At 37.3% G+C, this 12,500-nt stretch overlaps 1 protein-coding gene across 2 annotated transcripts in view; it reads left to right on the top strand.

The window, feature by feature from the left end:
• The window catches only part of LOC144975201 (uncharacterized), a 181,931-nt gene that overhangs the window by 151,428 nt on the left and 18,003 nt on the right, over positions 1 to 12,500 (top strand). For both annotated transcript variants that reach the window (XM_078919037.1, XM_078919038.1), the window contains exon 7: positions 1,329 to 1,499. In XM_078919037.1, the coding sequence (XP_078775163.1) occupies positions 1,329 to 1,499 (171 nt within the window). The remainder of the gene's footprint in view (positions 1 to 1,328; positions 1,500 to 12,500) is intronic.

Genomic DNA, 12,500 nt, shown 5'->3' with positions numbered 1-12,500 from the left:
AAGAAGAAGAAGAAGAAGAAGAAAGAAGAAGAAAGAAGAAGAAGAAGAAGAAGAAGAAAGAAGAAGAAGAAGAAGAAGAGAAGAAAGAAGAAGAAGAAGAAGAAGAAGGAGAAGAGAAGAAGAAGAAGAAGAAGAAGAAGAAGAAGAAGAAGAAGAAGAAGAAGAGAAGAAGAAGAAGAAGAAGAAGAAGAAGAAGAAGAAGAAAGAAGAGAAGAGAAGAAGAAGAAGAAAGGAAGAAGAAGAAGAAGAAGAAGAAGAAAGAAGAAGAAGAAAAGAAGAGAGAAAAAGAAAGAAGCGTCTAACAAGTGTGGACATAGTTTAAACTTTGTCCTTATGTATTGGACTCTTTGAAATTCTATTTCTGCTATTCTTTTGGTGCTATATTGTCAGTTTTTGGTTTAACTAGATTAGTGACCCTTTCCAAGTCTGCAGAACACATCAATCCCACCATCTTTAGTTATCTCTTTTTTTCTTCTTTTGAAAGAGAAAATGAAGTTCAAAATTGTTACAATGATGTTAAATAAATGCCTGAATGATATTATAGCAAGGTCTTATCTCTCTGTACTTCTTGAATTGTATTCACGTGTTAGATCCCTCAGGTCACAACATGAACGACAGATTAATGTTCCCATGTGTGACCCCTCGTCTCAAAACGGTATTAAGTCGGGATGATTAAGATGCTGACAATTGAAATTGTAGCCAGAAATATCAGACTTGCGTTGAGTTTATATGTTTTATTGAGGAGAATGAATATGATATTTTAGTGTTTTTGAAAACATACCAATTCAGGCAGGCTTTTGAGTTATGATAGTATTTATTTGCGTTTTATGTTGCCAGTTAAGTTGTCGTTGTACGTGTTGCAGCCGAGAGCATTTAATGTATTCTGCGCGCTATATAGATTAATCATTACATTACATTACACAGGGGGCAGCGTGGCTCAGGGGTGTGGTCCATAGAGAATACAGGCCTCCTAGTCTGTGGTGCGGTCTTTGCTTCGTACCAGAAAAGTTACCGAGTTCGATCAACCGCTGCTGCGCTGTGTGACATCGCCCTAGCTCAATTTGCGACTCTACACAGCGGCTAACGCCCGGGTGATTCCAGTCTTCCCTTGGAATAGACCCAAGAGACAAATTTCCCTATATGGGATGATTAAAGGGAATTTTATTTTATTTTCATTTCATTTTTATTTTATGTATAATTTTCATTAGTTATCTCAGAGAAATTTATTGAAGTTAAATTCCCTGTGTAATTTTCATAAAATCTTAATATTGTGTGCCACAGCTTCATATTCCCTTCTGTTTTTTTTTTTTTTTTTTTTGTATTTCCAGAGTACCAAAACATCTCCCTCCGCCAAACAGCGGCCTGATAGCGGCATTGTAGTGTCCTCATCCGCCTCATACTCCAGTTCCTCCGAGGCCGCGCGAGAAGCGGAAGTGGATGTGACGTCACAGACTGAATGGATTGCCAAGTCGTTGGAAATGTTGCAGGAGATTTACATGGTGAGTAAATTGAATCAATTGTCGCCCATTATCTCAAATCAGAAAACTCGCCCTTCAAATATCGATCGATTTAAACGACTGTCATAATATTGGGCAAAAACTCTCAAACCTGGGACTTTAAGGAAGACTTCGCGAAGTCCCAGCTTTGAGAGTCTTTGCCAAGTTGAGTGACATTTAAATCGATCGATATATGAAGGACGAGTTTTCTGATCAAAATTTTAAATACGAGTTTTACGTTGAGTTGCGGATAACGACATAGTCATCACTGAATTTGTATGGCGATAGGCGCAAAATAAAAATATTTCCTAGGAATAGTAAAGGAAGGATCTGTCTGTGTGTGTGTATGTGTGTGTGTGTGCGTCTTTGTGTGGGGGGGGGGGGGAAGGTGGGTGGGTGTGTGTGGATAAGAGTGAGGGAGAGAGAGCGAGCGAGAGAGAGAGAGAGACAGGGAGAGAGAGAGAGAGAGCGAGAGAGAGAGAGAGAGAGAGAGAGAGTATTTAAATCTTTCTTCTATTTTAATATATTCACTGCACATAAAAATTCCATATCTTTCCCCAACAGTCCAAACCAGATCAATTCTTATTTCATACAATACAAGTCCACTGTTAGGCACCTATCTTTATAATGTTCGTTTGAGCTTTAAAACAAACACTAAATCATGTACTAATCATGTTAACACGTGTGAAGTCCTTTACTAAGGACACACATCAGAGGCCTAAGTTTTGCGATTATTGTCACCAACCCGGTCACTTCTCACGACAAACGTCGTTTGACTTAGTTTAAAAGCGACACATCGTGCGGGTAGTTAACTAGCTCTATAAATAACCGAACACTGGTGATATTTTTAGACGTTTTTCGTTGTTCACTTGAAAATTGGATGACGCAATTCTGACGTCAAAGTACGGATGTCCAAATTACCATTTGTTACTATTATTGTTGTTGTAGCGGCCATTAATAGAGGTGGCACCCTACTTGTAGCACGATGGTGGCACCTGCCTGTACGGGTGTCCGGTAAACCAATATTTGGTCAGTGTCTTTTTACCGCTGACCCCTTGAACGCGTCGATTTGGCAGGCCATGGGTGGACAGATCCAATAGATTCTGAGGTATTATTATACGGTAACAGGCCTATTGTTGGAAAACCATAGATTAACGTTTGGGGAATTAGAATAAAAAAGGGCGTAAATGATTAAAAACAAAACAGATATATTTGGCATTTATGTAAACCACTTATTTACGATTATTCTGCGGCTATGTGGTCTAGTGGTATGACACTCGCTTTCGGATCGGAAGGTCCTGGGTTCGACCCTCGCGCTCGGGGCATAGTTGAGTTGAGGCTCTTTACTCATATTCTCTCACCGTACTCAGGTGTAAAAATGAGTACCTGGCTGTTAACAGCGTTGCCTTTGTCCGAAAAATTGTAATATCGCCTAACAGGCGTCATGTCCCGTCCTACATGTTAAATGTTGCTGTTGACCAGGGACCCCCTGTAAAGCGCTTTGAGCACATTTAGTGGATATTACGCTACATAAAGCTCAATTTTTAAATTTTTTAAAAATCTTTACGCCATAAAATGACGTGAACATCCTGGTCTGACATCCGAATACGCCTATGGGCCTAGTTTAACATTGTTGTAATGGAAAATATTTTGCGGGTTTGTTATTTTTTTTTTTTTTAGATTTCCATTACAACAATGAGCCCACAAGTAATTGTGTTATCAGACCTGAAAATCAGTGCACGTCGCTGTAAGACATTTTGTGCACCCATAAGTTGTATTTTTTTATACTGCCCATGAAGCCGGAGTCCATCCAAGATTCTATGCTCTAAACAGAAGTGTCAAATGCTTGTTACCCGTTTGACAAGACAATGGTTTATCGGAAAGTACTTAGCTAAGTACATTCCACCAGGTCCGCCATATTTTTCTACTCTATTCACTGCTGAGTTGATAGAAGGGTCAAAAAGAATTCGTCTCAACGAGGGATAGAAATCATTAGGTTTTCTTGTACGACAAAGTAAGGCGCTTCCAATAAGATATCTGGACTCATTACACACACACAGACACACACACACACACACACACAAACACACACACACATATATATATATATATATATATATATATATATATATATATATATATATATATATATACATATTCGCAAAAGCTGTTGTATAATAAATAGGTGAAGGCCCGTTCGTAACAATATTTATTTTCCCCCAAATATTGCGGGTTATCTTTTAGTATAAAATTGTCACGTTTGGGGTCCGAACCCGAACTCTATCTAGATGTCACATCCGATTTCCATACAACTAGATCGCAAACCCGCATTTCAAATAAATTCAAAAGCGACGAATTTTGAGAAAAAAAACCCCACCAGATATCACTTTTTGTAAGGACAGCTCGCACCAGGTTCCTCGGTGCCCATTATTTTTTCTTGTACGTATGTGTTGTTTTGTTCCGTTAATATCTATCCAATTATTATCCTTTCAGTCAGGGCCGTTTTTATCGTTAAGAGTGTGTTTGTATTATGTAGCAATGGGGTAACATATATTAGCTCAATGTGCATGAGCTGTAAAACAGAGTGGAGCTTTTCTCTCTCTCTCTCTCTCTCTCTCTCTCTCTCTCTCTCTCTCTCTCTCTCTCTCTCTCTCTAAATCTGATTATTCCAGCTTAAATATTTTTTGTTTCGTTGTTTTATTTAGGTAGTTCTTGTTTGCTTTTTTGTTGTTGTTGTTGTTATTTTATGTTTTCTTTCTTTTTCGTAGGGAGGGTGATGTGGTGTGGGGGGGGGGGGGTTGGGGGGGGGGGGGGGGAGTAGGAGTTCTGACATCTGTGTTGCTATGTGGTCTTGTTGTATGACACTCGTCTACGGATGGAAATATATCAAATTCGATATTCGCTCTTGGCGGCGCACAGTTGAGTCTTATGAAAAAAGGCTCTTTACTCACATCGTCTTACCGTACTCAAGGGTAAAATGAATACCTGGTAATATTGTTGTCTCTCTTCGGAAACTACTAATTGTAATATCGCCTAACAGGCGTCATGTCTCGTCCTAAGATGTTAAGTGTACCTGTTGGCAAGAGACCCATTGTAAAGCGCTTTGAGCACGTTAAATGAATATTTCGTTATATGAATACTCATGGGGTTTTTCTCTTGTTTTTTTTTCTATCCTCCTCCACCCCTCCACCCCTCCCTGAGGGGGGGGGGGAGGTGGTGGGGAGGGGTGGTGTCAGAATAAATCCCGTCTGCACCCGGGATCGATCTCGGTCCCTTGGCGTAGAATTTCTTAAACTGACAAAATCTGTTTGTTATATTTCTGCTCATGTCTTCTACGAAACTACTATTTTTACACGTGCTCTCTCGGACATCATACCATCTTGAGACGGTGGGTCACAAATTCAAAACTTTGCCATGGAAATTTTATCTTATTTTAAGATGGATCGCTATAATGAAATCTGTACAAAGACATACTACCACTTAATAAATAAGCTTATTAATGTAAAACGTGAAAAGTCGGTCTTTTATCTAGGTTGACAAAATTAATCTATAACATAATCCTCGGCTTTTGACCTAATTTTATATAAGTATGGAATAATATAGGCCTACTACTCAATCATTTCTTTAGCCTTTTTCGGATCTTTCTTTATTATTGTTGTATGTTAATTTAATAATAAGGAAATAAGGAGACCACCAGTCGCGTCGGAACCTTCTTATTATCCATACCATTATTATTTATATGATTAGTTGTGTGTCTGTCGATTGAAAAATAGATCACTGGTTTAGTTTCAGTGCCACACGCATACATCACCGTAAAGTTTTTATGTGCTTAACATAACAGCCGTATTCTAGAAAGACGCCTATTTAAAAATTTGGCCAAAAAACTCGTCCTTCAAATATCTAACGATTTAAATGACCCTCATCTTGGCAAACACTCTCAAACTTTGGAGCATGCAAGTTCTTCATTAAAGTCCCAGGTTTGAGAAGTTTTTGCTTTTGGCCAAGATCAGGGTCGTATAAATCGATCGATATTTGAAGGACAAGTTTTCTGGCCAAATTTGTAGATACGTGTCTACGGGAATTAACTGGTTAATCTACGAAGCCTTATCAATACCCTGGGGGTACAATCTACAAACAATTGATACTGGAATATGGGTCATTGCTCTCAAAGACCAAATCCGAACTTTATATCGCGAAATATCCACTAAACGTGCGCAAAGCGCTTTAAAGAGGGTCCTCAGTCAACAGCAACACTACATGGAGGTCGAGACATGACACCTGTCAGAGGATTATACATTTGTTTCCCCACATAGCCGCACAAGATTTATATAAATATTTATTTTTTTAAAAAGCAGAGGTGACATGTGCGAGTGGCTGTTTGAATGATTAAAATCTAAATTCAATTGGTGTGTAGAAAGGCATCAGACAAAGAAAGAGAGAAAAATACAAGAAGAAAAAAAAACAACCCAAATATCTACCTCGACTGGGGATGGGTTTGTTCTTTCTTGTATTTTTCATTCTTGCTCATGCTCTGTTTGGCACCTTTCTACACACTTGTTCAGATCTTTATCTTACATACAACGGTGCCTCCTCCCTAGTTTCTTAATTTTAGATTTCGGTAAATTTCGATAACTTTTTGCAAGAGAGAGAGAGAGAGAGAGAGAGAGAGAGAGAGAGAGAGAAAGAGAAAGAGAGAGAGAGAGAACGGAAGTAAAGAGCCTTTTTTCAAGGACTCACAACAGGACTCGAACGAGCGACTTAAAGGTCCAAAGGCGAGTGCAACATCACAAGACCAAAAAAGCCTTAAAGACATTAAGGAAGAAGAAGAACACAATTTCCAACGCCTGACTAGTTCCCTAACCGATTTAACGACCCCTGGATGTGACTACTCAGACCACCCTCGGTGTAAAAATCATAAAGCATAAACTATCTACCCATAATCCCTTGTTGAACAATAGGAAATGACGCCAGGAACTGATCACACAATCAGTCGATAGTGTACTGGTGTGACCTGCCCAAGACAACACATCGAACCAAGAGGGAAGGGGAAAGAAGGAAGAAAAATAGAGAAGAGAGGGGGGGGGGGCGATTGAGAAAGAATTGAAGATTGGGATAGATAGGATAGATAGATGAATAGATAGATATAGATAGATAGATTGATATAGGTAGATAGATGACGCGATGTAGAGATGAATAGATAGATAGACAGATGGATATATGATGAAGATCAGGCAAAGAGTGAAAGAGAGCAAAATGTTTCCAGACAGTAAGATGAAAGAAAGGAAGAAACAGAATATTATATATATATATATATATATATATATATATATATATATATATATATATAGGTGAAGAGAGAGAGAAAGAGAGAGAGAGAGAGAGAAAGAGAGAGAGAGAAAGAGAGAAGGAGGGAGCGGGTGGAGAGAGAGAGAGAGAACAATAAAACACAGGATAGATGAAGGGATCATAAAGAGAGAAAAAAATCAGATAGAGGGAGAGAAAATTTACCTAATTAAAAGATATATATATATATATATATAAGTATCAATCCACTATTAAGGTGACCACTGTGAAATGCACCAATTGGAGGACCAAGCATATGTCTTGTTCAAATTGATTAAACTGTTCAATCTTTGTTCAAATGAGTATAGTTTGATTCCCTACAATGATTTATGAACACAATTCTGATGCTTGATGATCACAATGGTATATAGAAAATTACTCGGTCCCCCTAATGTTTTACTAAGTGTTTCTGTAGCTTTAAGGAGACATTTGGTAAAAACATGTTTTTAGGGAGACCACATTAAAAAACCCTTTTAGGGAGCCCAGTATATGTTTATATATGTGTATACCTAAGAGTGCATTTTCAAGTGAGCTACCACCAAATTGTCTAAAATAAAGTAAGTCCTTAAGATTAAGAGCTTCATGGCCATAGTGTCGAAGCTTATCCCAGTCCCAGTGTGCGTAGAGTGAAGTGGCCGAGCAACGCATTTACTAACTCCTGGGAAGGTCCATCCCTCAGAAGGGGCGCTCAGGGAAATAACCTGGGACTCAAACACGGCAAAAAATATTCCCAGTTGCTCCGTGCGCCATTGTTTTTGCAGTCCCCGACCCCTTTAGAAACCTGACGACCCAGGTTAAGATCAGAGATAGAAGGGACCAGGCAGAGGAGTTTATTTGTTGTTGTTGTATACCACTGAATGGACTTGGTTTGTTTTGTTTTGTTTTTAAGGGTTTTACGGCGCTTGCAACACATTAAGGTCATATCAGCGCCAGTAAAAAGGAAGAAAATGGGATAGTAAAAAGTTCTGGAACTACAATTAGAGCACCCAAGAAAAAGTAAGGCAAAGGGGATTTGTTTCAAATAGGAAACAGTAGATTCCAAGAGCCCACTATAAAAGTACTTAGTTTGAGATCACCTAAACGTCTCATTCAGACACAAGCACAGGTCCCAACAAAGAGGGATACACTCAAATGTTTACAAAGCATAAATAATATGTAAACAAAACAATAAAGAGCATAACAGACAGATGATTTACAAGGGAAAAATATAATCTCCCAAAACTCGAACTATACATTTGACTGTTTCCCTCCCAGCCAGGTCCTGGACAAAACCAAGTAATCCCATCCCGAGACAAAGACAGAAAACAAGTTGGAAAACAGACATAGGGGGATAGAAGACGCAACGAGTACGTCCCTGCCCATTATGGGAAGTCGGGAACCCCACCCAGTGAATGGAGTTGGATGGATAGGACAGCAGATCTGATGGACACAATGAACGGCTTCAATCAACATCTCATTCACTTTAACTTGCACAATGCTTGCTTTGGTTTCGTGGTAGACAGTTCGTCTGACGCCCGAGTTGCCAGGGTTCGAATCTATATTTCTGGCGATGCAGAGTCATTGTAAAAGTCTCATTTACAGTCTCACTTGTGTTAATTGGAGTACGTTACTGAATTGTAACAACGTTGTTCTGTTCGTGTCCATATAAATGTACTACCAGCTGCACGTTGAGCTCATTGTGGGTTTTATGATACATCAAGCTCGTGTAAAATTACATTTACATTTGACCGAAAAATGATACATAACGATAGAAGTCTACAAATCATATTGCAGGTTTATTTCAGTTCCAAAAGCCATCACAAACATTCATCCACTGTATCACATAAGTCTTTGGTCACCAAATAAAAGCATGAAGTTTGCTATGTGTACAGTGCAACATAAAAGGATAGAAACAGTTTTACTGATAAAACCCTCAAATGATAACAAACCAATATGTTGTTGCTGGTAAGTTGCTTAATTGCATTTGTTAAAAAGCATAAACTGTGAAGCAAAAGTGTTGAAAATCGTTTGAATAAAGTTTAATGCAAAAAAAAAAAATTCTTAAGCACTTTATGCCGTTCTAAGCTGTCGTTGCTGCATTTTTTTTCATTATTAATTATTATTATTCTGATTAAGGATGAGGGGATAAAGAAAGAATGAAATTAAATGCACAGAGGTGTCATTTCTTGACAGTCGCCTCTAAAGATTGCAACTCTTAAAATTATCATAAAAAGAATAGTGAAATTTTACATTAGGTATCTAGAAAATGCTGAACATAAAGCTACATTGGCCAATTAAGTTAGGGTTAGTAGAAAGACTTTTTATTCTGCCATATCTGATTCTTTCAGATAGTTCTACATAGCTGCCAACTTTTCAAAAATAAAATAAGGAACGCTCATTTGGCCCGGGATGAGGGACGATGTGTGCCGAAGCCCCCCCCCCCCCCCCCCTTCATCGAATCGCAACATATAAAAGTCAGCCTTTTTAATTACTATTACTAACACTAACAAGTTTGAGATGACAGAGGCTAGTCCAAATGTTGCTCAATTATCGGGTTTAGTACCAGCACATTTGAATCGTTAAAATGACACTTTCCACAATGATTGTTGTTTTGTTTTTAAGGGTTTTACGGCGCTTGCAACACATTTAGGTTATATCAGCGCCAGTAAAAAGGAAGAAAATTGGATAGTAAAAAGTTCTAGAATTACAGTTGAAGCATCCAAGAGAAAGTAAGACATAGGGGAACTGGGAACAAATAGGGATCAGATGTAGATTCCAAGAGCGTATCACCAATGTACTTAGTTTGAGATCACCTATAAGTCTTATCCGGACACAAGAACAAAATCCAACAAAGAGGAACACACTCAAATGCTTACATTATACATTTAAAAATAACAAATATAGTAATAATACATAACAGAGAGATGATTTACAAGGAAAAAAATATCATCTCCCAAAACAATAAATATGCATTTGACTGCTTCCCTCCCAGCTAGGACTCCGGCGAGGGCCAGGAAAAAAACAAGTAATCTCATTCCAAGACAAAGACTGAAAGCATGTTGGAAAACAGATATAAGGGGATAGAAGACACAGTGTGTACCTCCCTGCCCGCTATGGGAGCTTTCCACAATGAGATCAAAATTCAGAACGGACAATATAAAGAAAGAATTCAACTGCCTCAACTTTGATAAGGACCAATACACAAGAAGCACAATTGTAAAATAAATGAAATAACTTAAGATGGTTAGAAATGCATAACTACCAACCTGGTACATCACTTGAGAGGGCGTTTTGGGGTAAAAATTAGGTGAGTTCAGATAAAAAGTAGACGATGGCATATATGTTTTCTTTCATGCAACATAATGGTCTGTAAGTAGTATACTATAATAGTAGTTATAGTAAAATGCACCTCTAAATATTAGAGAATTCCTACTTCTTTACTTTGACAAGATAAACACACCTAAAAATGGAGTATACTTATTTTTCTTGAACCTAAACCATTACAAAAGCTTGCTTGAAAAAAAAAAAATTAAAATCAGATGAAGATGTTTTTAAAGGGATTAAATTTATATATTTCATAAATTAATAAAGGGAAATAATCATTGTCATCTTTAATCAATATAAGCAATTGATTTTCTTATTGAATACCTTCCAATCAAAAAGGTGGATTTAATTTTATTCTTAATTAAAATAATATTTGTAACAAATAGTGAAAGTATCAATACTGTCTTAGAATATTCAAAGTATATCGAGGCTAACATCCATATCCTATGCAAATCTCCAATACATTATGAAAGGTTTGAGTAAATACAGGCGTCATATAAACGAATGGAACTTTTTTAATTGTTGAAAATCATTTATGATAGAGGCATAATTCAAATTAAAGAGCTACACAAATGGAGATTATGCTCTCACTGGACACCAATAATAATGATAATAATAATAACAACAATAGTAGTAGTAGTAATAGTAATAATAATGGATCAATAATAATAATTCATTAGGCTCACATGGCTTTTTTTACCACAAATTAGTCAAAAATTACAAAATACGGATTTTGAACTAAAAATAAGCACTTACTGACTCAGGAAGTCAAATACGGAACAAATCCGTTTTTAACAGAACGGTTGACAGCTATGGTTCTACAAAGCATTTGTCTCTCAAGCTGAGCAAATGAATGTTCATATAATATAAAAAAGGATATTGCAATGATGAACAGATTGTACTATATAAAGATAAAACGTTTTTGTAAACCCCCAAAATATGTCAATAACACTATACAATACAATGAATGTAATACAAATCAAATTCATGATTGTCATTACACCGATTGAAACGCTCTTTCCCTTCTATATTTATTTCTTTCATTAAAAATCTTTGTCTTCACCAAACTAATTAGTGTACCTTCAGGGATTCCTTTTTGTGAAAATACCCTGTGGTTTTTAAGAACAGAATAATTTCAGACTTTCTAGGTAATGATCCCCTTGAACCATGTGCTGAAACATCTTCGACAAAGTTTTTAAAATATGACTTGACTCTATCTGTATCCTCATCTGACCATGACATGTATCTCCGATTTTTGCTTGAATTCCTCTTGGGTTCAGTTTGTTTTGAAGAACACGTAAGCTGATTTGGCACTCCTGCTTCACCATCAAATATTTCTTCTTGATTTGCAGCTGTTACTATGGATGTTCCAAAATTTGCATTTGAGTCTCTATTCACTACAAAGTCATTTGTTTCAATGTTACAATTTCCTTCCCCAGTGACCGATGCTGAGTTATCAATTTGACCCAAAAAATGACCAACTTCTGTTATTTCTCGTATTGCAAGTGGACACTGATAAATGTTTTGATTGATTGATTCACTGTGTCCCATATGTCGATAGAAGACATCTCTCTCGTGTTGTGGGACATCAAGTAAGGCAAATAATGTCGAAGCTCGGTGCCTGAATTTATCAGCTATTAACAACTGGGGTTTCTCTAAATCCTTTACTAAGGAAGTGACATATTTGGATGGCAATGTAACCACTTACATGATCTTTGGATATTCCTGTATTTGGAAAAAGAAATGGGTTGTCTGAAATATCAACAGCTTTACGCTCCTGTGCAAGTTTCCTTAAAGGCTGAATTGTGTCATTGGGTATCAACACAGGGACCAACATCTTGCTTCCTTTCCAGACTGATAGGCCAGCTTATACTTCTCAAGTAACGCTTTTTCCAGAGGATCAGTGACATGTTGTACAGCTGGGGATCAACCCATACACCTGAATCTGCATCATTCCAGTCTTTTAACAACATCCTTGCGGGTTCTCCGCCTCTCCTCGCATTAAACATTGTAAGCCTAGCTACGATGACATTGCGAAGCCTAACAAACATATGTGAATCAAATAATTGATAATCATCCTCACAAATACGGACCATCTCTTCAGTAATAAATTGCCGTAGCTTCTTTATATCATTCTCTAATGGCATCTCTTTGGGTTTTCTCAAATTTGTTCTCTTTGCTTCACATTGAACTCTGGCTGTAAAAAAAATACTATCCCAATTATAATCCAGGACAGCTTTGAACAAATCTATCTCTGCGGATTCTTCCATTTTGTTTTGCATTATATATTCCCCTTTTAAGAAATTAATTAACTTTTTCAAATATAAATCCAATTGAAAGCTTCAAGCCTTCTTTCAA

Source organism: Berghia stephanieae, chromosome 6, assembly GCF_034508935.2.
Source record: "Berghia stephanieae isolate SIO BIC M18660-M18661 chromosome 6, UCSD_Bste_1.3, whole genome shotgun sequence".
Classification (NCBI taxonomy): Eukaryota; Metazoa; Mollusca; class Gastropoda; order Nudibranchia; family Aeolidiidae; genus Berghia; species Berghia stephanieae.
The sequence above is the reverse complement of the archived record's forward strand: the minus strand, read 5'-3'. Positions and strand labels throughout refer to the sequence as shown.